Source organism: Talpa occidentalis, unplaced genomic scaffold (assembly GCF_014898055.3).
Source record: "Talpa occidentalis isolate TD23 unplaced genomic scaffold, MPIMG_talOcc4v2.1 talOcc4.17, whole genome shotgun sequence".
NCBI lineage: Eukaryota > Metazoa > Chordata > Mammalia > Eulipotyphla > Talpidae > Talpa > Talpa occidentalis.
Window position 1 is genome coordinate 50,146,683 of NW_023601754.1, and position 27,207 is coordinate 50,173,889.

General features: G+C 68.3%; 4 protein-coding genes across 6 annotated transcripts; all 4 read left to right on the plus strand.

Annotated features, from left to right (window-relative positions):
• Positions 1–8,473: 8,473 nt before the first annotated feature.
• ZNF580 (zinc finger protein 580) lies at positions 8,474–9,845 on the plus strand. The gene is made up of 2 exons (XM_037518230.2): positions 8,474–8,640; positions 9,287–9,845. Exon 2 carries the CDS (start codon positions 9,299–9,301, stop codon positions 9,809–9,811), a length of 513 nt encoding a protein of 170 aa, XP_037374127.1. The 5' UTR covers positions 8,474–8,640; positions 9,287–9,298; the 3' UTR covers positions 9,812–9,845.
• A 911-nt stretch (positions 9,846–10,756) lies between these two features.
• On the plus strand, positions 10,757–12,079 carry ZNF581 (zinc finger protein 581). The gene has a single exon (XM_037518231.2). It carries the CDS (start codon positions 10,757–10,759, stop codon positions 11,348–11,350), a length of 594 nt encoding a protein of 197 aa, XP_037374128.1. The 3' UTR covers positions 11,351–12,079.
• A 1,267-nt stretch (positions 12,080–13,346) lies between these two features.
• On the plus strand, positions 13,347–15,607 carry CCDC106 (coiled-coil domain containing 106). 2 transcript variants are annotated; one of them, XM_037518233.2, is made up of 5 exons: positions 13,347–13,470; positions 13,564–13,631; positions 13,751–13,927; positions 14,608–14,820; positions 15,235–15,607. In XM_037518233.2, the coding sequence occupies exons 1-5, from the start codon at positions 13,364–13,366 to the stop codon at positions 15,549–15,551; spliced, it is 882 nt and encodes a 293-aa protein (XP_037374130.1). In that variant the 5' UTR covers positions 13,347–13,363; the 3' UTR covers positions 15,552–15,607. The 2 variants fall into 2 exon arrangements, with proteins under 2 accessions (XP_037374130.1, XP_037374131.1); XM_037518234.2 differs by having other exon boundaries at positions 13,408–13,470; positions 13,564–13,671.
• A 1,250-nt stretch (positions 15,608–16,857) lies between these two features.
• U2AF2 (U2 small nuclear RNA auxiliary factor 2) lies at positions 16,858–26,972 on the plus strand. Of its 2 annotated transcripts, none has more exons than XM_037517224.2 (12): positions 16,858–16,979; positions 19,345–19,480; positions 19,812–19,856; positions 20,097–20,200; positions 20,280–20,431; positions 21,465–21,581; positions 21,833–21,971; positions 24,123–24,202; positions 24,280–24,402; positions 24,612–24,710; positions 24,821–25,069; positions 26,695–26,972. In XM_037517224.2, exons 1-12 carry the CDS (start codon positions 16,931–16,933, stop codon positions 26,827–26,829), a joined length of 1,428 nt encoding a protein of 475 aa, XP_037373121.1. In that variant the 5' UTR covers positions 16,858–16,930; the 3' UTR covers positions 26,830–26,972. The 2 variants fall into 2 exon arrangements, with proteins under 2 accessions (XP_037373121.1, XP_037373122.1); XM_037517225.2 differs by having other exon boundaries at positions 24,612–24,698.
• The last annotated feature ends 235 nt before the right edge of the window (positions 26,973–27,207 follow it).

A 27,207-nucleotide genomic window follows, 5' to 3' on the forward strand; every position in this document is an offset into this window, starting at 1 on the left:
CTTGTGCGCAGGCCCCGCCCCCGAGGCCGGCCGTCACCGGGAGGGGCGGGGCTCGGGCTGACGGCGGCGGCGCCGCGCAGGCGCACGGCGGCTCCAGTCGGCCCCCCACCCGCGAGCGGGCGCGGCGGCCCGGGGGCCGGGGCCGGGGCGGGCGACGCGGGGCAGCGCTGTCCGCCCACGTCGCGGGGTGCCGGCTGCCTCGGGCGCGTCGGCGCCGCCGGCCTCGTCGTCTGTGCCGGGAGGGTTTCGTGTCCCCCAGCGCGGGCCGGGGCGGCGGGGCTGCCGCTGTCGGGGGCGGAGGGAGGGGTCAGGGGTCAGCGGAGGGACGGGCAGCGGCGCGCCAGGGGCAGCCGGGGGGCCGGGCGGGGCACACTGTCGGGGGGCCGGGCGGGGCGGCCCGGGCAGCACCAAGGACAGGGCCGGCCGCGCTCTCGCCGCCCGCCGCTCACCCGCCCCCGGGGTCTCCGCGCGCTTCCCCGCGGCCGGCTGCGGAGGGTGGACCCCGGGCGAGGACGGACACTCGGGCGCCCCCGTTGTTCTCCCGCCGGGCTCAGCCGCCGGGCTGCGGCTGACCTCGCACACCAGCCTCCCTCCTCCTGTCTTCAAGACAGTGGGGTGGGTGGGGAGGGGTGGCCGCTCCAGCCTGGGCAGGCCCCCCGTCGCCTCGCCCGCTCCCCTCGCGGGTCCCCTGGGGCATAGGTGGCCACCGGACACTGACGGGCCTCTCTTGGCCCAAGTCGCTTCGCAAGTGGGTGAATGGGTCTGGACGAAGGTTTGTCTGAGACGAAGGCGTGTGGTCCTCCCACTGAGCTCCTCAAGTGTTTAATAGGCTCGGCTCTCGTGGCCAGACCCTCCTCTGTCCACTGCTGGTTCCTTGCTCACTTCCTTGCTCATTCACTGACACTCACTCAGACTCCTCCACCCCGCTGCAGAGATGAAGTGACCCAGGTCTCAAGAGAGGGAGGGCGGAGGGTAGCATCTGTGCCAGATCCTGGCCTGAAATTATTTAATAAAGAGAAATTTTTAATGTTATTTATATTTGCATAGAAAAACCAGGGGTGCAGACCAGAGGTGTGGGGGATGAGAGGATTCACCAGAGACAGAGTGGGGAGCAGAACAGGCAGACTGATTGAAATCCACTGCTGAGGAGAGCAGCAGGGAGACAGGAAGAGGTCTGCTGCGCGCTGTGGGTCAGCTGCCTGCCTGGGGATCAAACTCAGGCCACACTGGCTGAGGATAGCTTCATCGTGCTGAGACTCAACCCCTAGGCCACCAGAGAGGTCCAATAAAGAGAATCTTAATGAGAAACCAAATCACACCCGTCAGACTGGCCAATTTTAAACTTTACTATTGGGCGCTGGTAACTGGAGCTCCCACTCATTGTAGGTTGACGTGCCCTTGGTAATGATTATAGGTGAACTCGGGTACTTGTGCCCTGAAACACTTTACATAAAATGACTCGTTTAATCACACAATGTTCAACCCCGAAGAGTGAGATGCACATTAGAAGACAGAGAAAGGGCTGACTTTCCTCCCGCAGCAGGTACACGCAGTGCTGGGGCCCCAACACTCCTAGAGACCCGCACAAAATCAATTTATTTCAAAATCAGAAGCGAAAAGAATGTAACTCAGTCTAGCTTGTCTTTATACTGACACTAAACCAGTAACAGTCCTCAGGCAGTAAAGTCCACCTCAGACTTCCCTGTAAGGCCTGCCCATGAGCATAACAACTGGAGTAGCTCACACTTATGAGAGTTTGAGTGTGAGGACAGAACAGATTCAGGCTTTGTGCATTGTGAGCGTATACAACTAAGAAAAGTACTATAAAACTACACTATAGGGCCTTCCTGGTGGCGCAGAGGTTGAGCGCTGGGTTGCGAAGCTGCCCACAGCCTCTGCGGCGCCGGTTCGATCCCCGGCTGCTCCCCGGCCACCGGAGGAGGGTCCCACATGGCGCGCAGACCTCTCCTGCCGCCCGCTGCTCCCCTCAGCAGTGTCCTTCGGTCCTTCTGCCTGCTCTGCTCCCCGCTCTGGCTCTGGTGAATTCTCTCACCCTCCCGCGCTTTTGGCTGTACCCAGTGCTTGTATAAATAAATAAATAAATAAATATTAAAAAAAAAAAAAAACCAAAAAACTACACTATAAAGGGGCCTCCCTGGAAGTGCAGGGGTTAAGTCTCAGCACTAGGAAGCTGTCTGCAGCCACTGCAGCTCGAGTTCCATCCCTGGCCAGGGAGCTACCCACATGGCACAGCAGACCTCTCCTGTCTTGCCCCTGCTCCCCTCAGCAGTGGATTTCAGTCAAAATCTGCCTGTTCTGCCCCCCACTCTGTCTCTGGTGTGTCCTCTCACCCCCTGCACCTCTGGCCTGCACCCCCTTTCTTCTATGCAAAAATAAATATTAAAAAAATAATAATGTGACAGTTAACACATATGACCCCCCAGATTTTGGATCACATGTACCATTTTTTATTATTTGACTGCGTGACTCAGCCCTATACTTTCCCTGTGTTCCTTCAGTGCCTCCTTATATAACAGTTCTATAACATCACTTTCCATAAAGAGAACGGCAAGATAACTGGTCTCTCCTTTAAGGTCATGGACCAAAAACTACGTTTGCGGATAGCTTAAGGCACGTCTGTTTCAAATTCACAGCTGCAGTCGTGGCGTTACTGCCAGGCCTGTTCGGATATGAATTTATGTCCACAGGGCATTGCACAATTTGGATGATGCCAAGACGTGATTACTCTCCGGACTGCTGGCACTCGTTGCCCAGGGCAGGAATTGCGTCCGCGAGGCGCCCTGGGCAGGGGAGTTACCGCCCGCACGCCGGGCCCGCTGCGGCCTGGCCTGGCCCAGCCAAGACGCCGCCTCGCGCGGGCGAGGGCTCCTGGCGGTGGAGTGCGGTCCGCCAGGTGGACCGGCTGGTCGGATGCCGCACATGCCCCCGGCAGCGGGCTCCTTGTCACCCCGCCCCCCACGAATCCCGAGGTAGAGACACCTTGGTTCTGAGACCTGGGGGGGGAGGGGGGGCTTCCCCATGATCACCTTTGGGCAAGTTCCTCCCCATTCCCGGCCTTACGCCCCTCGCCCCGCGTCTGTGTCACGAGGCTGGCCTCTCCTCCTCGCCTCTTCTTGGGCGGGGCGACGAAGCTGCTCTGTGGGGGTGATCCCGCGGACCCCACCGAGGAGGGGGCGCCCCAAGCGCTAAGCGGGCCCTTCCTCTCCCAGCGCGCCGCGTTTCCACCCGGAGAGTTTTCTGCGGGGCCAGACACGCCCTCGCTCGGGCCTCCCCGGGGGCGCCGTCGCGCCTCCCCGGCTGGCCTTGAGGCACCCCGCCCTGCCCCCCACCCCCGAGGCCGCCGCGAGAGGGCCCGAGCGGCTGCGGGAAGCTGCTGCGGAGGAGTCTGGAAAGAATCGGGGTTCACGAGGCCGGGGGAGGGGTGGGGACCACCGAGAGGCTGTTGGCGGAGAGAGGGTCCGGTGGGAGGGAAACGAGAGGCAGCGCGCGGCTAGAGGGGCCGCGGGGGCGGGGCCGGCGGGGGCGGGGGCGCGAGGACTCAGGCCGACCCTGAGCACCGGGCTGGGGGGGTCCCGGATCGGCCTCAGGCGCCCTGGCACACCGCTGTCCTCCCACCTGTGAGGCGGGATGAGTAACTGCCGCTTCCCGGGGTGTAAGGTTGTGTCTAAAAATACCACGTGTGTGGGCCTCCCTGGGGGCGCAGGGGTCAGTCTCAGCACCGTGGAGCTGTCGGCAGCCGCTGCAGCACGAGTTCGATCCCCGGCCAGGGAGTGGCCCACAGGGCGCAGCCGACCTCTCCTGTCTCCCCGCTGCTCCCCTCAGCAGTGGATTTCAGTGGATCCACCTGTTCTGCTCCCCACTCTGTCTCTGGTGAGTCCTGTCACACACCAACCCCGCACCTCTGGCCTAGTATCCCAGTTCTTATATACATAAATAAATAAAATAAATCTTTAAAAACCACAAAGGAGGTATCAGATGAATGAGTTTGGTATTTTGCTGCAGGCATCATAGAGGAGTTAGGAGCAAGTTGGGTACATCGCTGTGTAAGGGCTTTAGCAGTGGAATTCTTCTGAAAACAGTGGCCTGAGGGCAGCCAAGGAGAGCAGCAGGGAGCCACCCCCCCACCCAAGCCGCACTTAGGGATTGGAGGCTGCCTTCTAAGGGAATGTTGCCAAGTAGCAGTTTCACTTCATGATGTGCATAGAGGCTGATACTGGCACCAGGTTTTGAGGGGGGGGGGGAAGAAAAGTTTCACTGTAAATTGGTTGGCAAAGTGCAGGAGGGAGATTCAAATCATCCTACCCAGCTGAGAAAGGGAATTGTTATAGGACAGGGAGAGGGGCAGCCTAAACCCCGCAAACCTGCCTATTCTACATGGGTTCTGCCATCCGCCGCATCAACACAAAACATAGGAGACTTTAATGGGAAGGAACTTTAATAAAACTAGGAAACAATACAGGTAAGGCAAAGAGTCTAGTTTCTAAATGAAGCACCCAGAGTTACCCGTCCCCTCGTGGGTAAAAGTCCATCCAAATGGGATTGGCCCAGAGCAAGGCCCCAAAGCCTGCCCCAAGTCTAAAGCATCTTCCAGTGGGGACCCACAGAAAAGGGTCACAAACAACCGGACAAGCCCGGAAGGAAAAGAGCAAAATCAACATCAAGATAAAAGCTGCCATGGTCACCTCCCCACGGGTCTCACCCACATCTGTGTCACCCAGTCCACGACCAAAAGACAAGCGCAGTTTCTTCACGTGTCTCTAGGCTCCATGCGCCTCCTCCAGGTCTCCTGGCTCCATCCTGCTTCCTTCCTCAGTCTCTTCTGCAGCTTCTCCTCTTCCTGCTCAGCTCCACCTTCCCTTGGGTAGGGCAGGGAACCTCCCCCTTTCCTGGGGACCACCCTGTTACAATATGAGGTTATTTAGGATTTGGGGACCAATGCTGAGAACAAAGGAGTTAAATTTTACTGGCTAAGGAGTGGGTTAAGAAAGCCGACTTGGATAATCACAAAATTAGTCCATATATGGAGAGGTTTCTCCAAGTGATTGTGTTACGGAGCAGCCCCGATATAAAACAGGTTGCCTGGCTATGGGTCCTCCCCAGCGCGCTTAAAAGGGACTTATGAATACTCCACTGCAGGCACATACAAAAGGTTAATAAAAGGTTTATTTACAAGGAAAAGGGAATTGAGGAAATGTACAACTCAGGGAGAAAATAGGGAAATAAAGTCTTTAATGCGTCCTACCCGATCCACCGACCTGGAAACCCAAAGGCACTCTCCGAGCTGGCGGAGAGCCAAAAAAGGGAATCCCCCCAAAGCCCACATGTCTGGTTTTATACCAAACCTGGCTGCTTAACCCCACCCTCAGCTTCCAGCAAACTTCCCTTTGGTGGTGATGGGATGTGTCTTTCCCAGTGTCCTGATGGCTTTGGTCTGGAGTGGGGGTGGGGTCCACAAAGCCTGTATGGGATTAGCTTTAGGACATCTTCCCACTAACATTTGGATCCTCCACATTGAAGGACCATGTCCTCACTACAGCCTGAATTCAGCCAGCCAGCTCCCCTGACCTGGGGCTCAAGGTAGCAGCTTCCCAGATTGCTCACATGGTATCATTCTATTTAGACTTCTGCTGTGTCCGTGAATGCAAACCTTAAAATAAAAGTGTTTTTTTCTTTTTTTATAACTATTTTTTTAAGATTTATTTATTCATGCATACAAGAACGGGGATACAGGCCAGATGCGAAGGAGGGTGAGCGGATTCACCAGAGACAGAGCAGGGAGCAGAACAGTCAGACTGACTGAAATACACTGCTAAGGGGAGCAGCAGGGAGACAGGAGAGGTCTGCTGCGCCACGTGGGATTCTCACTGGCCGGCCGGGATTGAACTGGTGCTGCAGAGGCTGCGGACAGCTCCACAGCGCTGCACTCAACCGCCTGCGCCACCACGGGAGGCCCTAAAAGTTTTTTTTTTTTAAGATTTATTTATTTATGCATATGAGAGCTGGGGTACAGGCCAGAGATGGGGGGGGTGAGAGGATCTACCAGAGACAGAGTGGGGAGCAGAACAGGCAGACTGACTGAAATACACTGCTGAGGAGAGCAGCGGGTGAGACAGGAGAGGTCTGCCTCACCATGTGGGTAGCTCCCTGGCCGGCCAGGGATCGAACTCATGCTGCAGAGGCTGCAGATTGCTTCATAGCTGCAGTGCTAACACCTTGCGCCACCAGAGTCCCTTTTTTTTTTTCCTTTATGCTATAAGGTCTGAGAGCAATTTAATCGCTTAAGCTCCGTTTCAAAAGTCAATCCTGAAAAAAAAAGTCCAGGCTCTACAGAAAAGCTTCCCTCTGGCAGCAGGAGCAATCCAAGACGTAGCACTGCCCCAAAGTGGGAGGGCTCAGGGGCTCTGAGCGGCTGTGTTTGCCCAGGCCTGGGCACCACAATCCTGAAGTGGGTCAAGGAGTGGATTTTTTTTTTTTCAGTCGAGGGAACCATGGAAGATTTTGCAACTGGTCAGATTATATCTGAGTTTTAGACAGATGCATCTCCTGTGTTGGCTGGCTACAGAGCAAGACTTGGAAGAGGCTGGAGCTAAAAAAATCTAGAAGAAACAGAATGAGGCTTGAACTAGGGGAGGGTGAAGGCAATGGAGAGCTCTACCAGCAGTTCTATGGAGAACCCTAAAATCTCTTCATGCTCCATTGTCTCATTTTAATGCCCTGGAGGATTTCAGTGGTGCAGAGAGGGTTGCAACGTGGAAAACATTAATCCCTGCGTTGCACACTGTGTTGAAGCCATTACTATACTTGGTAGTTTTTTTTTTTTTTAAGATTTATTTATTGGGGCCTCCCCGGTGGTGCAACGGTTGAGTGCTGGACTGCGAAGCTGCCCACAGCCTCTGCAGCGTCAGTTCAATCCCCGGCTGCCAGGTGAGGGACCCACATGGCGCGCAGACCTCTCCTGCCACCTGCTGCTCCCCTCAGCTGTGTACTTCGTCAGTCTGCCTGCTCTGCTCCCCACTCTGGCTTTGGTGAATTCTCTCACCCTCCCGCGCTTCTGACTGTACCCAGTGCTTCTATAAATAAATCATCTAAAAAAAAAGATTTATATATGCACGAACTGGGGTACAGTCAAGGGCGTGGGTGAGAGAATTCACCAGAGATAGAGCGGGGAGCAGAACAGGCAAATGGACGGAAGACACTGCTGAGAGGAGCAGTGGGGAGACAGGAGAGGTCTGCTGTGCCATGTGGGTTTCTCCCTGGCTGGCGGGGAATTGAACCCTTGTTGCAGAGGCTGCTGACAGCTTCACAGCGCGGCACTCAACCTGCTGCGCCACCGAGGGGGCCTGGTAGTTTTATTTTTAAAAAAGATTTATTTTTATTTACACATACAAGAACTGGGGTGTAGGCCAGAAGTAGGGGGGTGAGAGGATTTCCCAGAGGCACAGTGGGGAGCAGAATAGGCAGATCTACTAAAATCCAGTGCTGAGGGGAGCAGAGGGGAGACAGGAGGGGTCTGCCGCGCCATGTGGGTCGGCTCCCTTGCTAGGGATTGAACTCAGGCCGCAGTGGCTGGCGACAGCGTGGTAGCGCTGAGACTCAACCCCTGCACTAGCAGGGAGGCCCCCCTCCCCCAGAGATTTTTCTCCCACGTGCATCCAGGAATCCGAAATTGTGGACGCACTTTTTAACTTAAAATACTGCCTAGTAACATATTTTTTTTAAAAAGCAAACCACTTCCCGCTCCAGCCAGCTCTAGCTGGGAGTGCTTCTAGGTGGACAGGTCAGCCTTGAGTTGGCAACCTGGTGCCGGTGAGTCCCGGCTGGGCCCCAGGGCAGGTAGCCACCAGCCACGTGTGTCTAAATCTTAAACAGAAATTAAATACACTCTAACATTCTGGTCTTCATCACTGGCCACGTTTCAGGACACACCGTGTCAGGGGAGGGCGGCCTGTGGGCATCCCCGCCGGCCCGGAAGCGGGTCTGGACACCCCTCCCCGCCCAGGCCCTGGGGCTGGTGGCCACGACCACCCACCTCCCTCTCCCCCCTGGGGGCCGGCGGGGGCCTCCCGCTGTCCCGGAGCGCGGCACCCACAGGGCGGCCGCTCCCTGCACAAACCGGGCTGCTCGTTCGAGGCGCAGGACCCCCACCTGTGCACGCGGGCGCGGACTCCCCCGCTCGGCCCCGCGCCCCGCCCCCCCCCGGGCCGGCGCCCCGTGCCTCTGCCCAGGGGACGCGCGCCTCGCCCGCACCCCCGCGGGCCCGGCCTTCCCGGGCCTCAGTTTCCCCAGCGGCGGGAAGAGCGCACCGCGCCGCCTCCCCGCGCGGCCCGGCCCGGCCCCCTCCGTGCCCTCCCCTCGCCCGGCGGGGCGCAGGCGGGCGGCCGGGGGCGGCGGCGCGGGCGGCGCGCGGGGGCGGCGGAACCTTGCTAGGGGGCGCGCGTTTCCGTCCGGCTCCTTTCCCGAGGACGCCGCCGCCCCCCGCGCCCGCGCCCCCCGCGCCCGCGTCCCCGGCGCCGCCGGCCCGGAGTCCCCGGAAGTCTCCCGCCGCCGGCGCTCGCGAGGGAAGCCCGGGCCGCCGGGACCTCGGCCCGCTGCTCCGGACCCCGCAGGCCGCCGCACCGGGTACGGGCGCCGGCGGGAGGGAGGGGCCGGGCCCCGGCGGGGGAGGGCGCCGCGGCGCGCGGCGGCGGGCCCGGGGGGCCGGGGGCGGCGGCGGGCCCGGGAGCGGAGCGGGCCCGGGCGCGGGGAGCCCGGGGCGCGGGGCGGAGGCGCGGACGCGGGCCGGGCTGCGGGGGCGGGGCTGGGGCGCGCGGGCCCCGAGGCGCCGAGCGCGCGCGGGTGGAAGTGGGGAACTGGGTTAGTGGGGCTCCGCGGAGGCGGCCAGAGCGGACTTGGCAGCGGCCGCGGCCGGCCGCGGGGCCCAGCAGGGCCGGGACCGGGGTCCGGGGGCGCGGGGGTCCCCAGCCGGCGCCGGGAGAGGAGGAAGCGCCGCGGGGGAAACCCCGGGCGGGGAGCGGGTGTGAGAGAAAAGGCGGTGAGGACGGCAGGAGGAGCCCAGATTTGGGGCTCGGGGACGCCCCTCGCTGACAGGCTGGGGGAGGCCGGGGGCGGCAGGTGGGCCGGGGGCTCCGAGCCGGGCTGCCGCGTCCGGATGGACGAGCGCGAGCGACTTTCTTTTTGTGGGGGCGACAGCGGGGTGCAGGGCGCTGGGCGGCAGGGAGCGGTCCCGGGGAGGGCGGCTTCTGACCTGTCTCCCCCGCGCTCCCAGCCGCCGCTCCCGATGCTGCTGCTGCCGCCGCGGCCGCCCCACCCGCGGTCCTCCTCCCCGGAGGCCATGGACCCACCGCCCCCCAAGGCGCCCCCTTTCCCCAAGACGGAAGGGCCTTCGTCCACGCCTTCCTCGGCGGCGGGGCCCCGACCCCCGCGGCTGGGCCGCCACCTGCTTATCGACGCCAACGGGGTTCCCTACACGTACACGGTGCAGCTGGAGGAGGAGCCCCGGGGCGCGCCCCAGCGCGAGGCGCCCCCCGGAGAGCCCGGCCCGCGCAAGGGCTACAGCTGCCCGGAGTGCGCCCGCGTCTTCGCCAGCCCCCTGCGGCTGCAGAGCCACCGCGTGTCGCACTCGGACCTCAAGCCCTTCACGTGCGGCGCCTGCGGCAAGGCCTTCAAGCGCTCCAGCCACCTGTCGCGGCACCGCGCCACGCACCGCGCCCGCCCGCCGCACACCTGCCCGCTCTGCCCGCGCCGCTTCCAGGACGCCGCGGAGCTGGCGCAGCACGTGCGCCTGCACTGAGCCCGCCCGCCCGGCCCGGCCCGGCCCGGCCCGGCCCGGCCCGGCGCGCCCCGGGGGACGCACCCCCTCCCGCCCGCGCGCCGCGCCCCGGCGCCCGTCCCCGCGGCGGAGGCAGCCGGGGCTCGCCCGCGCCCGCCGCCGCCCGCGCCCTGCGCTCAATAAACATTCCGATCTCCACGCCGGGCTGCCGTCTGGTCTGTGCGGGCGCGGGGCGGGCGCGGGGGCGCGGGGCGGGCGCGGGGGGGCGCGGGCGGCCGCCGCTCCCGGGAACCTTCCTCTCGGCGCGCGTTTCTGGCCGGAGCCCTTTCCCGCGGGCCCGGGCGCCCCGCCCCCGCCTCCCGCCCCTGGACCCTCCCCGGTGTCCCCCGCTCCGCTCTCCCCTCGCCCGGCGCCGCCAGCTCCCGGGCCCGCGCGCCCCGCCCCGCCGCCCCCTGCCGCGCCGAGGGTGGCGCGGGCCGCTCCCGAGGCGCCCGGACCCGAGAGGCCGCCGCACCGGGTACGGGGCCGGGAGGCGGGCAGGGGCGGGGCGGCGCGGGCAGGCGGGGGCTCCGGGGCGGGCGGGGCCGGCGCTGTCCAGGGCGCCCTGCGGGGCCGGCTCGGCGTGGGGTCCCCCGCGGCGTGGGGTCCCCCGCGGGGAGGCCGGGCCTCTGTGGAGCGGGAGGAAGGGCCTGCGGGTGGCCGGGCGGCCACGGCTGGGGCCGAGGGGCCCGCGCGCAGCTGACAGCCCCGGGGCACGGCGGCCCCGTGCGCGCCCCGCGCTGCAGGAGGACGAGGACCGGGCAGCGTCAGGCCCGGGCGGTGCGCGTCTTGGCGCCGGGGGGAGCCCTGCAGTGCACGAGGACGGGGCGCGGCAGGCCCGCGGCGGGGGAGGGAGGCCCGCGGGGCGACCCCCTTCCCTGTAACCCCATCCTCTCTCCCACCCCCAGGCCTCGGCCACCCCTCCGGATGCTGGTGCTTCGGCCCCCCTGCCCCCGGCCCCTGGTGCTGCCCTCGATTGCGGCCATGGAGGCTCCGCCCCCTCGGACGGCTCGCTCCCCAGAGCCCGGCCCCTCCTGCTCCACGGAGCCGCCCCGGGCCGCGTCCCCGCCGCGGCCCCGCCACTACCTGCTCATTGACACGCAGGGCGTCCCGTACACCGTGCGGGCGGGGCAGGAGGCCCGGCGGGAGCCCGCGGCCGCCCGGCCCGGCGCGCAGAGAAAGTGCTACAGCTGCCCGCAGTGCTCGCGCGTCTTCGAGTACATGTCCTACCTGCAGCGGCACAGCATCACGCACTCGGAGGTGAAGCCCTTCCAGTGCGACACCTGCGGCAAGGCCTTCAAGCGGGCCAGCCACCTGGCGCGCCACCACTCCATCCACAGGGCGGGCGGGGGGCGGCCCCACGGCTGCCCGCTCTGCCCCCGGCGATTCCGCGAGGCGGGCGAGCTGGCCCAGCACAGCCGGGTCCACTCGGGGGAGCGCCCTTACCAGTGCCCTCATTGCCCGCGCCGGTTCATGGAGCAGAGCACGCTGCAGAAGCACACGCGGTGGAAGCACCCGTGAGCCGCCACGGCTCCCGAGCCACGGGGTTGGGGGCTGGGCCCTCCACATCTGGGCTCGTCCTGGACACAGACCCAGCTCCTGGGGGTGCGCCCTGCCCGCAGGAGGTGCCCACGCGCCCTCTGCTGGCCTCCTGTTTGGTGGGCACTTGGAACAGACCTCCCTCTCACAGACCGGGGTCCACTCACCTGCCTCCCAAAGGCCGACCCCTCCCTCCAGCCCTGGATGGGGGCAGCGCTGTGGGTGCAAATCCCCAGCGTCCAGCGTGGCTGGGGGCCAGCAGGAAGGCCGCCTTGCTGATCATGGGGGAGCTCCTGGACCTGCCCCTGACCCCAGCCAGGGCTGGAGACCCGACACCCAATAAACACGTTTCCACGTTGAGCACGGGCGCTCTGTTCTGGGGCATCGGCCGGCCTCTGCTGCTGGCGGGGAGCCTCAGCCAGGGCTGACAGCTGGCCCTGGCCTGTCCGGCTGGGGTGCTGGGAGGTGGCCCTGGTGAGGCCCAGCTTGCCCGGACTCAGGACATCGACACGGTGTTGTTAAATATATTTTTTAACCACTATTCCGAGGAACACAAGGTGTTCAGATTTGCAAAATACAGGGGAGGCCACTGTGGGAGCCACGCTGGCCACGGTTCTCTCCTCCCGGTGAGAACAGCCGTTCCTAGCCCCAGGCTGGCCGCAGCTGCCCTGGCGGGGAGGGGGTGCTGCGGGCAGCGGAGCGGGAGGAGGGCCGCCGCAGGGGTGAGGCGGGCGCCCACAGCCCGCTCCAGTTCCTGCGAAGGCCGTGGAGGCGTCCTCGGCAAGCCAGAGCCGGACCGCCTTTCTTCGCGGCCTCTGGGCTGGAGGAGCAAGCGGGCCAGCTCCGCTCCGCAGCCGGGGGAGGCGCCGCCCCCGACGCGTGCAACCTGCGAGAAGGCCGCGGCCTGACCCGGCATGGCCGCGCCCCGCGTGTCCACGCATCCTCCCCACGCCGCCGCAGGTGAGTGGCCTGAGGCCAGGGTCTGCCTGAGCAGTCGGCTCTCACCACCAACCGGGGCTCTGGGGGGCTGCCCCGACCCTTTGCGGGGCGCTCCGCCCACGGCCGGGCACCTGCTGTCGGCACCGGGGGCCCAGCGGGTCCAGCCGGCAAGGGTGCGGGGCGGGGGGCGGTGGAGGGGCGGGTTGCGGGCTTCGTTTGCAGCGAACGGCTTAAGGGGGTGCTCCCCGCGCCCCGCTTGTCCGCGACCGCTGGGTGCGGCGCTGCCCACCGGGGGAGCCCCGCGGCCGCCGCTCTCCAGGAACCGGGAATTTCGTGATGCTCCCTGCCCGGGCTTGGGGCGGGCGCGGGGAGCGCTGCCAGGGGCCATCGCGCAAGTGCAGCCCTGGCCGCCGCCGCAATCGGCCGGCCTCGCCGGGGACCGCGGGCTCCCGGTGGCCGCGCGCCGGACCGGGCGATGCCGGCGTCCTGGCCCGCCCCGCGGCTCGGCCCCGAGACTCGCCGCCCCGGCCGCGGCGCCCGCGCGCGCTCGGTGGGCGCTTCCCTCCGCCCCCCGCGATACTTTGCAGACGCTCCCCGGCGCCGGGCATGGGCGCCGCCGCCGTCGGTCCGCGGGCCGGATTCCGCACGCGGGTGGGTGAGCGCGGGCCCCGGGCCTCCGGCCGCGGGCGCCTGCGGGCCGGGGGAGACCGCCGCCCCCGCGGCCGCGCGCGGCCCCCGCCGGCCCCGGCCCCGGCCCCTCCCCCCGCGGGACAAAGGGCGGGGGCGCATCCTCGCGCGTGACCCGCCCCCGCACTGCGCACGCGCCCAGCCGCCCACGGGGGAGGGTCGTGGTCACCCCCGCGGGCGGGGCGCCGGGGGCGGGGGCGCCGGGCCGAGCGGCCCCCCTCGCCCGTGGCCCCGGGCGGCGCCGCGAGGGTCTGCCGCTCCGGCCCCGGGGAGCCCGCCCGTGCCCCTCGCCTCGGGGAGCCCGGGGCGGCGCCCTCGCCGGCGGCGCCTCCTCCCGCGCGCGCGAGGAGCGGGCCCACCTGCCCCGGGATGGCCCCCCATCTGTGGCTGTCTCCGTCCAGTGCCCCTGAGGCGCCCAGCTGCCCGGGTCCCCTGAAGCCGCGCCATGAACGACCGAGCCGGCCGCAGGAGGACAAGTGAGGAGGCTGGGCTGCTGCCCGTTCCTCCCGGGCGGTGCGGGGGCCTGGCCCGCGGGCCCCAGCCCGGGGTGACCCGCCTCTCCTCTCCAGTGAAGAAGGACGACGAGGGCCTGGAGCTCCCCATCCCCTTCGACGAGGAGCCCCGCCTGGACCCCCAGGTCTTCTACAGCCTGAGCCCCTCTCGGGGGACCTTCGAGGGTGAGCGGGGGCGGGGCGCGGAGGGCCGCGAGTTGGGGGCCCGGGGGTGCCTGGGTGTGACCAGGCCCGCCCCCCCCAGAGCCCGCAGAGCCCGCGCCGCCGGCCGTGGCCCTGATGACCGGCGTGAGGGCGCAGCTGCACATGGCGCTGGAGCGCAACTCCTGGCTGCAGAAGCGCATTGAGGACCTGGAGGAGGAGCGGGACTTCCTGCGCTGCCAGCTGGACAAGTTCATCTCCTCCGCGCGCTTGGATGCGGGTGAGCCCCAGGCCCCGCACCTGCCCCCGGCTCAGCTCCCCTGCTGCTGGGCTCCCACCGGTGCTGCCCCCACCCGGGGGCCAGTCTCTGGCCCCAGTCTGGAGAACACTCCTCTTGCGTCCTCCCTGTTCCCTCCAGCTCCCGCACCCCTCTCTCATTCAGATGAACCCCCCTTGTTTTTCAGTATCTATGTCTTGGGTGACTCCTCTGCTTTGATCACCTGCAGTCCGGGTCCCTGGCACCTGCCACGGCCTTGCCGGCTGATGGGCCCAATTCTGTTCTGGCTGAGCTCAGGGTCCTCTGGACTTGCTTGGCAGGAACCCCAAAGCCAGACCTCTTCCAACCAGCCTTCTGGGGGACCCTCGTGACCTGAAGTCAGGGCCTGCCTTCCCCAGCCCATAGCCTGACTTGTGCCCTCAGCCTGCCTGACCCCTGGCCACCAGCCTTAGGCACCAGCTGAGCTCTCAACCAGGCCCTAGGGAGATACCCCCCCAATCCCGCTCCCCCCAGCATCCAGGCCCTAGGGAGAGGGCAGCACCCCCCAGCATCCCTGCTTTCCCTCTAGGCCATCCCTGGGGCTCCTTGGGACCTGTGGTTCACCCCCTGCCCCTTGCAGATGGAACTCTTACGCCCCCACCCCTATTCCTGCAGCTCATATGTGTCTCCCTGTCCCCTCCCAGAGGACCACTGCCGGGTGAAGCTTGGGCCCCGCCGGGTCGAGGGGGACAGCCGGGGTGGCCCTGGGGCCGAGGCCTCAGACCCGGAGTCTGCAGCGTCCTCGCTCAGCGGAGCATCTGAGGAAGGCAGCAACAGCGAGAGGAAGAGGCAGAGGCAGAAGGGGGGCGCTGGCAGGCGGCGTTTTGGGAAGCCCAAGGCCCGGGAGAGGCAGCGGGGTGAGCACAGGGCGGAGGGTTGGGTGCTGGCAGGTGACCTGAGCAGGCCTGTCCCAGCCTGGGGGTCCCTGCTGCTAGCACTGGGCCCAGTCTGCCCCAGCTGCATGTTGGTGCCTCTTGGGTCTTGTGATCCCAATGTGGCAGGGGCCCCTCGGCCTTGCAGAGCCTGCTTCCTCCTGTTTATGGGGGAGTCCCTGGGGTTTGGGGACCCTTGCCTTTAACCCAATTTATCCCCTGCCCCTCTCTCCCCCCGCGCCCCCCATGCACCTCTCCCAACCCTGTCCCGGCTGTCCTGCCGTTTCCATTCCCTTCTCCCGCGGCGGCCCGCGTCTGGCCTCGAGTTTATGTCACCCCTGTCTCCTGTGCCCGTTCGGCTGCCTCCACCCCTCGCCCGTGTCGCCCGCCGGCCTGCAGTGAAGGACGCGGACGGCGTCCTCTGCCGCTACAAGAAGATCCTGGGCACCTTCCAGAAGCTCAAGAGCATGTCGCGGGCCTTCGAGCACCACCGCGTGGACCGCAACACGGTGGCGCTGACCACGCCCATCGCCGAGCTGCTCATCGTGGCCCCCGAGAAGCTGGCGGAGGTGGGCGAGTTCGACCCGTCCAAGGAGCGCCTGCTGGAGTACTCGCGCCGCTGCTTCCTGGCGCTGGACGACGAGACGCTCAAGAAGGTGCAGGCGCTCAAGAAGAGCAAGCTGCTGCTGCCCATCACCTACCGCTTCAAGCGGTGAGCGCGCCGCGCGCGGAGAACTATTCAGAGTTTAATTAAAGAGACGGTGAATTTGGAATAAACTTGGCCCCGGACTCTTCCTGGGGGGGGCGTTACCACGGGGAGGGGGGTGGCTCGGGCGGGCTCGAGGGAGGACGGGGTGTCATTACCCGCCGGGGCGGGGGCTCGTGGGGCCCGGCCCGCGGGGTTCCCCCATCCCCGCGCAGGCGGCCCCGAAAGGCAGGGCCGCCCGCCCGGCAGGAGGCGGTAACGCCGCCCGTCTGGCTCGCGGAAGTGGCCTCGACGTCGCCGGCGGTACCCGCGCGGCGGGGGGGGGCGCGGGCGCGCTGACGCGGTTGCTACGGCAACCGGGCGAGGGGCGGTGCGGCTCAACCGCCGGGAATAGGGCGCCAGCCGAGGGCCGGGGAAGTCTGCGCACGCGCGTTGGAGGCCGCCCCCCGCCCGGAGCCGGGCGAAGCTTCGCCGGGACCCAGCTCCACGCAGGCGCAGAAGCGCAGCTCGGCCCCCTCGGCTTCCGCCCTGCGCAGGCGCACAAAGCCGCGCAGCCAACCTCCGCAGCGGCCGCGCGCACCCTTCACCCCGCCGGCAGCTTTTGTCTCGCGCAGCCTTGTCGGGCCCTCCGCGAGCCCGGCCCTTCTCTGTCCGCTCTCCCCGCCCGGAGAGCCCGGCGCCGAGGCCCGGCGCCCCGCCCCGCACCCCTGCCCCCGGCCCGCCTCCTCCGTCCTCCCTCCCTCCTCGGGCCCCTGAGCCGGAAGGGGCCGAGGCGCCGGCGGAAAGAGCCGAAGCTGTCCCCGCGAGCGAGGCCTCCCGAGGCGGCGGCGGAAAGAGCCGAAGCCCGCAGGAGCGGCGCGGCGCCAGCGGGTCTCGGGAAGGGCCGCGGGTGCGGCCGAGCTGGTGCGGCGGGGCCGCGGCGAGCGCCGGGAGCCTGCGCGGAGCGCGAACCGGGGCGGTTGGCGTGCGGGGCGGCGGCTGCGGGCGGGCCGCCGCGGAGGCCGCGGACTGGACGGTTTGAATCGTCGGCGGAAGCCGGACTCGGGCGGCCGGCGGAGCAGCGCGCGGGCCCGCGGGGACGCCCGGGCGCGGAGGCCGCAGCCTCCGAAGAGCCGCGAGGGCCGGGCGCGGCGCAAGCCCCAACTCGGGGGCCCTCGGAAGCCGCCGCCGCCGCCGCCGCCGCCGCCGCGCTGCGCGCAGGCCCCGCCGACGCTGCGGGCCGGCCGGGGCGGGGCGACTGGGCGGGGCGCGCCGGGGGCGGGCCGGGGCCGGGCGAGCGGCGGCGGCCGGAAGTAGCCGAGGCGGGCGGCGGAAGTCGCCGAAGCGGCCGGAGCGGGCGGGCGCCAGGCGAGCCGAGCGCTGCAGCGGGCCCTGCGCGGCCGCCTCAACATGTCGGACTTCGACGAGTTCGAGCGGCAGCTCAACGAGAATAAGCAAGGTGAGGGCGCCGGGGGCGCGGGGCGGCGGGCGGGGCGGCTCTCGGCTCGCGCGCCATGTTCCCCTCGCTTCCCTCAGGCCCGCGCGGCGCCCCCCCACCCCGCCGCGGCGCGCGCTCGCCCACGTGACCGCCGCCGCGCGCGCCCGGGAGGGGGCGGCGGGCGCATGCGCGCCGCGCCCCGGGCGCGCGCCCCACGTGGCCCCGCGGGGTGGCCGCGACCCGCCGGCCGGCCGTCGCTCCGGGCTCGCCTCGCTGGGCCTCGTTGCGGCCGGAGAGGCGGCGAGTCGGTCCCCGCAGCCCCCCTTCCCCCTGCCCGCGCTTCCGCTTCCGGCCGGCCCGCTGCCCGCTCCCCACGCCCCCTTTGTTCCAAAATGGCGCCGGCGGGCGCCTTCACGTGGGCGCGGGCCGGGCCCCCCGCCGCCCCCGCCGCCCCGCCGCGCCCGCCCTCGGGCCCCGGTCTCCCCCGCGCTCGGCCTCGGCTCGGAGTCGGGGGCGGGCGCCGGGCCTCGGGTGCCGGGGCCGCCCTGGGGTCCTGCTGGCGCTGCCGGGCGTCGCGGGCGCGCACGCGTCCCCCCGTTTCTCTGTCCGCGTGGGGCGCGTCGGGAGGGCCCCGAGGGGGCCGGAGGCGCCTTGGCCGGCCTCGCAGCCGAGCCCCTGCGCGCCTCTGCGGCCGCGCTCGTCGTGCCTGCGGCCGCGCTGAGAGCCGGGGCGTCGCCGCCGCCGTGCGGCCCCAGCCCTCGCGGGACCCCGGGTCCCGCCGAGCGCTTTGCGCCCGTCTCCCAGGGGCGCCGTGGCAGCCCGAGCAGGGCCGCCGCCTGCCCGGGGCGGAGGAGCCCGCTCCCGGGGTCGGTGTGTGGTTTGCGCGCGCCCCCGTCTTCGGCCGAGTCCTCCGGCTCCGGGGGCCCCACCCGAGCCCCCTGTGAAGAGAAGCCGGGGTTCCCGGGCTCTGCGCGGCGCGTGCTGTCGGGGAGCACGGCCGAAGCTGGCGCTGGGCCCTGCGCCGCACAGCGGGGGGGAGCTGAGGGCGTCCCCAGGGGAGGCGGCGCGGGGTCCTGCCGCGGTTCCCTGGTCTGGGCGGCCCGGCCCGCGGACCCGGCCAGTGCCCCCGGCTGGCGGCGCTGTGGCCGCTGAGGCAGCCCACGCTTCCGTTCCGGCCCGACCACCCTGTGGGGGCCGCGGCGCCAGGCTCCAGGCTCCAGCCTGCCTCCTGTGTCTGGGCCCCGGGGACTCAGCGCCCTTGGCGGCGTCCCGCCCCGGTGGGCTCCCGCGCTGTCCCGGCGGGTCCCGCCAGCTGTGCAGCGGCAGGACCGCACCGGGGTTTGCGGCCTGCTGGGCCAGCTGCTGGCTGCCCCCGGCGTCGCCTCCTGTGTCCGGGCTGCAGCCTCAGATGTTGGGCGGTTCTGCTGTCAGAGATGCGGGTGGCCTCCGGGGCGTGGTGGGGGGCGTGGTGGGCGTGCAACTGCACGAGCCGGCACCCAGGCTTCTCTTTGGCCCCTACGCTGCCCGCGCCCCTTGGTTTCTCTCTCCGGCGCTGGCCCCTGGCCGTGTGACCTGAGCGCGGTGCCCATGCGCCTGTCTGGAGTGCCGCTCCGCCGCCTGGCACCCTGCACCCGAGGTGCCCTGGGAGCCGCCGCTCACACTCCAGAGCCGAGGTCTCTCCAGGCCCCGGGTAGCTGGTGCTGGTCCTCTGCAGGGCCAGGGTCTGCTTGGGGCGCGCCATGCTGGGGCCAGCCGTCATCTGCTGCAGGAGCTAAGGGGCTGTTGGGGGTGGAGCTTTGGGGGCTTTGTTGGCAAGACCGTGCTGTTCCAGAGCGAGGGGGCCGGGAGTCTAGGTCCAGCGCCCGTGTGCTGGCCTTCCCGGGAGGACGGTGTTTTGGGGCCAGCAGGTGGGCCTGCCCCTCCCTGCTTCCCGAGGTGGGCGGGCATCCTGCAGGGGGGGTGCCAGTTGAGGGGGCCTCCCTGGGTGGCGGTCCCCCCCAGCCCTGGGCCGATGGTGGGACTGGGGGACGACAAGTCCCTTCGGGAAAACATCATCGGGTCTCTTGATTCCCCAGCCTCTAGCCCTGCCCCTCCGGGGACAGCCTGGGGTCTGGCCCCTCAGCCCTCGAGGGGACCAGGAGCCAGCCTCCCCTGCCTTCTCTGGCTCCCAGCTCCTCCGGAGCGTCCTCAGGTATCTCACGCCCCGGGGCGCCTCCCGGCCCTGCTCCCTCAGGTAACCGGCGCCCGTCTGCCCGGTGCGCCCCGGACGCCTGCTGTCTGCCCCTCCACCAGCCCCTGCCCATGGGGGCCTCCCTGGGGCCGGGCAGCGCCGTGCAGGGTGGGCTGGGCCGCCCCTTCCTCAGCTCACCTCTCTCCCCACGGCCAGAGCGGGACAAGGAGAACCGGCACCGGAAGCGAAGTCATAGCCGCTCCCGCAGCCGGGACCGCAAGCGCCGCAGCCGCAGCCGCGACCGCCGCAACCGGGACCAGCGCAGCGCCTCGCGTGACCGGCGGCGCCGGAGGTACGGGTGGGGGCCGGGGTGGGCGGGCCCTGGGCAGCGGCTCGCCTGGCTCTGGGTGCAGGGTTCTGCTCTGACGTGCTCCCCTCGCTGCTCGCTCTGCTCTCGGGGGCGGGGGGCGGGTGGGGTCCTGCCGCCGCCTCTCGCCTGTTTGTCCGTCCTGCTCTGCTCTTGGGACCTGCGGGTGTCTGTGGGGGTGGCAGGGCCGAGAATGCCTGCTTATCACGCCCGCCATAGCCCTGCCTCTGCCCTGGGGCTCAGAGCCCTGGGGGTGAGGCGTGTGGGGAGATGGTGGACCCCGGCCCCCCCTCCATGGTTTTTCTCCCACCCCCAGCAAACCTTTGACCAGAGGCGCTAAAGAGGAGCACGGTGGACTGATGTGAGATTATCCCGCCGCCCCTCCGCTCTGCCCGCCGCGGCCTAGGGGCCCTCATCCCTGCCGAGCCAGCCCCCGCCCCGCTCCTGGCCCCAGCCCTGGGGAGAGACCCTGGCCTGAAACCAGCCCCGGCCCCTGGGTGGTCCTGACCAAAGCTGAGTGACCCGGAGGGGACCCTGGGGGGCGTCAAGGCCCCCCTTTGGTCCCACTGAGCTTGCCCTGCCCCACCCCATCCCTCCCCAGCCGCTCCCCGCGCCACGAGAAGAAGAAGAAGGTGCGGAAGTACTGGGATGTGCCGCCGCCCGGCTTCGAGCACATCACCCCCATGCAGTACAAGGCCATGCAGGGTAGGTGCGGCCCCGCTGGGCGGGGGTGGGCGGGGTGCCCGGCCCGGCCCGGGGTCTGACTGCACCTGCCTTCCCGAAGCTGCCGGCCAGATTCCAGCCACCGCCCTCCTCCCCACCATGACCCCCGACGGCCTGGCGGTGACGCCGACGCCGGTGCCCGTGGTCGGCAGCCAGATGACCAGACAGGCCCGGCGTCTCTACGTGGGCAACATCCCCTTCGGCATCACCGAGGTACTGCCCGCCCCTGCCCTCCCGCTCCCCTGTGCCCCCTGGTCCTCCCCCCTACCTCCCAACCTGCACGGGTCAGACTCTGCTCCTGCCGGACCCCCGGCCCCCTCCCAGACGGACGATGGAGTTGAGCCAGCCAGGGGCCGGGCTGGGGCGGCCCTCCCTCCCTCCTCTTCCCTCTCCCGCCTCCCCCAGCCTCCTCCAGCCACCCAGGCTCAAGCACACGTAACGTACCTACGCGTCCACGAGCGTGTCCGCACGGAGACAGAGAGGGAGACTCGACACACGCGCACACGCACACGCACACACAGACGCCGCCCTCGCGTCTCCGACACACTCTCCTCCTCTGCCGCCTGTCCCGCCTCTCCACCTCCCTCCCCTGGTCGCTGCTCTTTTATTTTTGATGGCCCTGACCTCCCCCCTCCCCGCCGCTCCTCCCCGCCCCTCTCCCCTCCCCGGCACCCCCGAGAATCCCGAGATCAAAGAGTTGTTTCCATTTCTCTTTAAAGTGAAATATTGTGGGGCTGAGATCCCTCGTAGCAACAAAAAGTTTGCTACCGTCGGCGAAGGCAAGTAAGGTCCATTCTGACTTTCTCCACCTGCACTTTGCTGCATTTGATACCAGCCCCCGACTCCAGGGCCAGATCCCGCCACATCACTCTTTTCTCCCCCCGCCCCGCCCCCTCTCCCCCTCTCGCCGCCCCCCCTCGCTGCCCCTCTTCTGCTCTCCCCGCGGGCGCCTCTCGCCTGCGTGCTGTCTCCTCCCTGTCGTCTCTCTGCCCCCGCTCCTCCCGCCCCGTCCGCTGGCCCGCGCGCGGGCCTCTGCCCTGGGGCCTGCGGCTCCCGCTTCCTGCCCCGCCGTCTCCTTCCTCTGCTCTTCTCCCGCCTCTCTCCCTTCTGCGGGCTTCTGTGCCCCACCTGCCTTCCGCTGCTCTCCCCTCCTCCCTGCCCCCCCTCCCCTCGCCCCCCTCTGTGTCTCCCTCTCTCACCCTTCCCTCCTCTCTCCCTCCCCCCCCATCTCCTCTTCCCTCTGCAGGAGGCCATGATGGACTTCTTCAACGCCCAGATGCGCCTGGGGGGGCTGACCCAGGCTCCCGGCAACCCTGTCTTGGCCGTGCAGATTAACCAGGACAAGAACTTTGCCTTCTTGGAGGTGAGCCGGGGGCGGGCTTCCGAGCAGCCCCGCGCGATGGGGGTTCCCTGCTCCCCTGAGGCGGCGCTGAGGCCCTGGCATCTTGCGTGGGTCTCGGCAGAGCGCCGCGGCCCCTCCCTCCGCACGTCGCTCCCTGCTGGGAACCCGCAGCCCCGACCCCTCCCACGCGCCACCTCCAGCGCTGCTGTTCACTCGGTCTGAGCCCTGGGCCGTGTGCGGAGGGACACCCGCTGTCTCTTCTCTCTCTCCAGTTCCGCTCGGTGGACGAGACGACCCAGGCTATGGCCTTCGACGGCATCATCTTCCAGGGCCAGTCGCTCAAGATCCGCAGGCCCCATGACTACCAGCCGCTGCCCGGCATGTCGGAGAACCCCTCCGTCTACGTGCCTGGTGAGCGGAGCTGCTGGGCCGAGCCACGCGCCGGGCAGAGCACCGGCTCACGTGGCCCAGCCGGGAGCAGCAGGGAGGCGAGGGCAGGGGTTGTACCTGCGCTGTGCTCTCTCGCTTCTGCCCTGGCCCTGGGGTGCGTGGGGGACTCTGCTGGGTCACGCTCAGTTGGGCTCAGCACTTGGTCTCCTCGTCTGGGCTCGAGCAGGAGGCGCCGGGAGGGCGAGCCCCACAGCCCTGATTTCCTGATGCTGTGGCGTGGCCTCCGCGGATGCCTCCAGCCCCGTCCAGCAGCTGGTCGGCGGTGTTGGTCTCTGTGGGCCCGCGGGTCCTCCGGGTCAGGCCTCAGGACATCCCTCGGATTCCTGGCACGCCAGTGACTGGCAGGCCCATGGTCAGGCCGTGCCCTGCAGCATGAGGGCGGGCGGGCGGGCGAGCTCCAGGCAGTGTCCCATGATGATCCCAGGCTGGAGCACGGGCCTGGCCCCTCTGAGAGCATCGCCCGTGGCTGCTCTCTCTGCTCACAGGCCAGTTCCACAGTCCCAGCTGGGAGTGAAAAGCAGAGAGCCTGTTGTGGGCAGGCTTTTTGGGGTTTGCCTGCCTGGTGATTCCGGCGTGTACTCTGCCGGTCACCAGGGGCACGGGTCTGCACCTGCAGGTTGAGGGATTTTGGTCGAGGCTTCTTGGTAGTAAAACTGGCGTTGGGTTTTCTGTTTCCTTCCTCGTTGGGGAGTTGCTGTCCTTATGCGAAAGGTTGGAGGGGGGCATCCTCTTGGTCTCAATTGGCACGCGGCCTTGGCTGCAGTGAGGGTTCAGGACCCTGGAGAGCGCCCTCCACCTGCGGGGCAGAGCCTGGACCTGGCCTGTGTGGAGGAGGCCAGGCATGCAGGGGTCAGCTCTCTGGGAGGTGGGCTGCGTGCCATTTGTAGGCAGTCTACTTCCCTCAGCCCAGGAGGCTCCTCTCCACCTGCGGCCCTTATCTGCGTGAGGGCGGACCTTGCCGGAGGGCAGGGTGCTGGGGTCGCAGCTGTGCCCTGGCAGGTCATGTCTTCCCGTAGGGAGGTGATATCTCGGCACCAGGAGAGTGATGTTGGGGTTCAGGGCAACTTGGGGGCATGGGGAAAATAGGAGTGTGGACTCCCGCCTTATTTCCTGGTGTTGGGGGCCGGTGCCCCCCATAAGAGATGAGGGGTCTGGGGCTTGGTTTGGCCTCTAAGGCTACAGCTCTCTGGGCGTGGCCTTGGGCGGGCGGTTCTCTCCTCTGGGCCAGGGCCCGCAGGTCTCCCACAGGCACCCTCAGGCTCTACCTCTTCCAGAGCTGGTCCCACCCAGGTCTCTCAGCCTGCCCAGAGCTCCAGCAGGTGGGGCTGGGCCTTGAGGTTGGTTTCCAGGAACCGGGCTGCCCCACGCGAGACACTCTGGGGCCTGGGAGCACAGCTATGGGTGCCCATGGCGCCCCTGGACACGGGGCCCGGGCCTCTCTGCTTCCCCCAGGATTTCAAGTCCGGGAAACTCCAGCCCGGCTTTTTCCACGTGACGCAGTTCCCCTCAGCACTCTGTGCTGTGGAGAGTCTTTGAGGGCTGGCGCAGCCAGCACTGCCTCTTTTTTGCTGGGCTGCCGCAGAGTGTTGGGGTGAGGGCCTGGCTTGCGACCACCCTTTAAGTCTGCGGGGGTCGATAGCCACGCTTGTGCCCAGGAGGCCGTCAGCCCTGACCCTGGCCTCGGACCCCATGCTGGTCTGCTCAGCTCTTCTGTCTTGTTGGTCTACAGGGGCGGTGTGAGGGCGGGCGAAGCCCGGGGTGGGTGCAGGGGTGGGAGGGCCATGTGGTGGGCTCGGCTGGCCAGGAGTCCGCCAGCCCCTGCCGGGTGCTGCCTGCAGACACCTCTGAAGTGAGCAAGAGGTCCCTTGGGTCTGCATTGTTTGTGCCGTCCCCACCCTGGGCTGAGGCCAGGCATGGGGGGGCTGGGCGCGTCACGACCTCGCCCGAGGCAGGAGATGGGCAGGCGGCCTCTTTGGGTCGTGAGTTCGCTCTCTGGGCCCAGGCCGGGGTGTGGGCTGCTGGGCGTGTGGATGGGGGGCCGTTGTCCCCCAGCGCCCCTCCCTGCAGGCTCCTAGAGCGCTGGGGATTGACGTTCGTCTGTGTCTCCCTCAGGAGTTGTGTCCACTGTGGTCCCTGACTCGGCCCACAAGCTCTTCATCGGGGGCCTGCCCAACTACCTGAATGACGACCAGGTCAGCCCCGCTCCCGCCCGCCCTGCCCCGCCCCGCCCCGCCCCCCTCTCCTCTGAGGGAGCCTTTGCTGGCTGCAGGTCAAAGAGCTGCTGACCTCCTTCGGGCCTCTCAAGGCCTTCAACCTGGTCAAGGACAGCGCCACGGGGCTCTCCAAGGGCTACGCCTTCTGTGAGTACGTGGACATCAACGTCACGGACCAGGTGAGCCCCCGCCCTGTGCCCGGGGCTCCCTCTGGGAAGGGGGGCAGCAGGGGTGGCGCCTGCATCGGGCCCTGGGGCTGGCCCCTTCTCCTCTGTGGCTCTTCGCACTCTCGCCCCTCGGCTGCTCCCTCTTCCCCAGCCGCTGCCCCGCCAGGCACTGGGCTCCTGCCCCTGACCGCCTCTCCCCGTGCCCCGGTGCTCCAACGCAGGCCATCGCAGGGCTGAATGGGATGCAGCTGGGGGACAAGAAGCTGCTCGTCCAGAGGGCCAGCGTGGGGGCCAAGAACGCCACGCTGGTGAGCCTCCCGGCACGTCATCTTCCATTGGCTAGCGGGGGTGGGGGCCGGCAAGGGCGGGGCCGGGCCGTGCTGGCCTGGGGTCCCTGCCGGCCCTGGTGACCCCGCCCTGTGCCCCGCAGAGCACCATCAACCAGACGCCGGTGACCCTGCAAGTGCCGGGCCTGATGAGCTCCCAGGTGCAGATGGGCGGGCACCCCACCGAGGTGCTGTGCCTCATGAACATGGTGCTGCCCGAGGAGCTGCTGGATGACGAGGAGTATGAGGAGATCGTGGAGGACGTGCGCGACGAGTGCAGCAAGTACGGGCTGGTCAAGTCCATTGAGATCCCGCGGCCCGTGGACGGCGTGGAGGTGCCCGGCTGCGGGAAGGTGAGGCTGCTCCTCCAACCTTGTTGGGCCCGGGCTGGCGGCGGTGGGGGGGTGTGCATGGGGCGGGGGGGCTTGCCGCCCTGCTGAGGAGCGGATGTGTGGAGGCAGCTGGACCTGGCTGCCCAGCTGCGCCCTTGGTCACGTGGCGTGGACAACAGTTTGGCTGTTCAGGACTGGGGAGGGAAGCACCAAGGTGGGGGCCAGGCACTCAGCTGAGCCTGTCCCCCACCACTTCTCAGAGGCCCCGCTGGCAGGTTTCCGAGAGGCCTCTGATGCTGTCAGGGGCCCGTGCCCTTCTGCCCTGGGGCCAGCGCGGAGAGACTCGGGCCAATGCTACACGGGGCAGGGAAGGGCTGGTGGGGTCGGGGTGAGGGGTGTCAGCACAGGCAGGCGGTGGCCGGGCAGCAGCACGCGGGCTCTGTCTCGGGTCGGCCGGGGCGCCGTGTGACCAGGGGAGGGGGGGGCAGGGCCAGCGGGGCTGGTGCTGGGGGTCCCGCATCGGTGCTGGAAAGAGAGTGTTGGGAGGCCTTCGGAGCAAGCCGGGAGGCTGTGCAAGGCCCCACTGTGGTCGCACACCTGGTGCATGGAGCTTGCACCCTGCGGTGGGTGGGGGCTTCTTAATCCCGCCCAGCTGGGCCCTGCCGGTGGTGGGAAGAAAGGAGGCCACAGGTGCCAGCTTCAGGTGCTCCCTGGAGGCGGTGCTGTGAGAATTGGCAGTGGCTTGGGGGTCACTGGGTAGAGAGAAGTGGGAGGGCGCTCAGGTAGGAGGGAGCAAGTGGGAAACGCAGTGGGAAGCAAGGGGGGTGACTGGGCTGCGTGTGGCGTGCTGGTGGTGCCGTCCTGGGACACCCCAGCAGAGGGAGGGGGTCCGCAGGGCCCACAGGCATCAGGGGCGGGGTGAGCTGTTGGGCCCGGTGGAGGAGGCGGTGCCCTGCCTCGCTGAGAACATTCTTCCAGATGTGCAGGTGTAGAGGAGGCGGTGTGGCCCCAGAGCAGTGTGGCTCCACAGCTGGGGTGACGGCACGTGTGGCAGTCAGGGCCCCCTGGGCTGGGCCACAGGTGGTCACGGCGCACATGGGACCCTCGAGACGTTTTCTGCCCATCAGCCCCTGCACTTTGGGCTCTTCCCCTAAGGATGCTGCCTGCTGGGCTTCGGCCCCCTGGGGTCCAGGCCCCAGCAGGGTCCTGGTGTGCGCTGGTCCCGGCTGAGCACCGCCCCTTGAAATATCTCGGCAGTTCCCCTCCTGGGCAGCCTCCCGCCTGAATGCCGGGAGCCGAGCCACGCAGGCTGGTACAGATGTCCCCGGACCCTCCCAGGGTGCCGGCTTGGGCTGGGGCCGCTGCGTCCCAGGGCCCATCCCTTTAAGCTGGCTTGAGTAGACCAAGGTTTAGGTTTTGTATTTTTTCAGCCAACCTGTTTGAGCCCCGATTTCTGACCCTTCGCTGTCTGGGAAGAACATGGCCCTGGGGGGGCAGGGCGGGTGCCAGGGAGCCACAGCAGACATGCCCCTGGGGCGTGGCCCGGCCAGCGGGCCTTGGCTCTGGGGGATGCTGGGGGCCCCCTTCTGCCTGGGATGGTGCTGGCCGTCGCGCGGGAGCCAGCTGAGCGCCTCCTGTCCCCGCAGATCTTCGTGGAGTTCACCTCGGTGTTCGACTGCCAGAAAGCCATGCAGGGCCTGACGGGCCGCAAGTTCGCCAACAGAGTGGTCGTCACAAAGTACTGTGACCCCGACTCCTACCACCGCAGGGACTTCTGGTAGAGGCGGAGGGGGAGGGTGGGCCGGGCTGGCCGGGGGCTTCTCCCCCCCACCCCCCTCTTTTCCCCTCTGAAGACCGAAGGGCAGAGGAGTGACAGCCGAGTGGCCGCGGCAGCAACTGGAATGGCGGCGGGGCGGGGCGGGGCGGGAGCGCGCACAGGCCCGACACGCGCCGCAGACCCGGGCCGGGGCCGCACAGGCGGGGCGACCCGCGCCCCCCGGCCCCGCCCCCGTAGAAACATAGCGTGTTTATATTTTATGGCCAAACTCCGATTTCGTTGTCCGCCCGGTGCCCCGCCCCGCCCGGCCCGCCGCGCCGCCCCGGCCGGCCCCGCCCCGGCCCCTAGTTGGCCCCGCCCGCCCGCCCGCCCGCGCGCTGTC

What these genes read in the sequence shown, in the direction of transcription:
- ZNF580 (XM_037518230.2), top strand. Translation starts at nt 9,299, where the DNA reads ATGCTGCTGCTGCCGCCGCGGCCGCCCCACCCGCGGTCCTCCTCCCCG.
- ZNF581 (XM_037518231.2), top strand. Translation starts at nt 10,757, where the DNA reads ATGCTGGTGCTTCGGCCCCCCTGCCCCCGGCCCCTGGTGCTGCCCTCG.
- CCDC106 (XM_037518233.2), top strand. Translation starts at nt 13,364, where the DNA reads ATGGCCCCCCATCTGTGGCTGTCTCCGTCCAGTGCCCCTGAGGCGCCC. An exon ending in CTCCGCGCGCTTGGATGCGG is followed by an intron (nt 13,928 to 14,607) that starts GTGAGCCCCAGG and finishes GTCCCCTCCCAG; the next exon opens with AGGACCACTGCCGGGTGAAG. An exon ending in GGCCCGGGAGAGGCAGCGGG is followed by an intron (nt 14,821 to 15,234) that starts GTGAGCACAGGG and finishes GCCGGCCTGCAG; the next exon opens with TGAAGGACGCGGACGGCGTC.
- U2AF2 (XM_037517224.2), top strand. Translation starts at nt 16,931, where the DNA reads ATGTCGGACTTCGACGAGTTCGAGCGGCAGCTCAACGAGAATAAGCAA. An exon ending in GAGGAGCACGGTGGACTGAT is followed by an intron (nt 19,857 to 20,096) that starts GTGAGATTATCC and finishes ATCCCTCCCCAG; the next exon opens with CCGCTCCCCGCGCCACGAGA. An exon ending in ACATCAACGTCACGGACCAG is followed by an intron (nt 24,403 to 24,611) that starts GTGAGCCCCCGC and finishes GCTCCAACGCAG; the next exon opens with GCCATCGCAGGGCTGAATGG.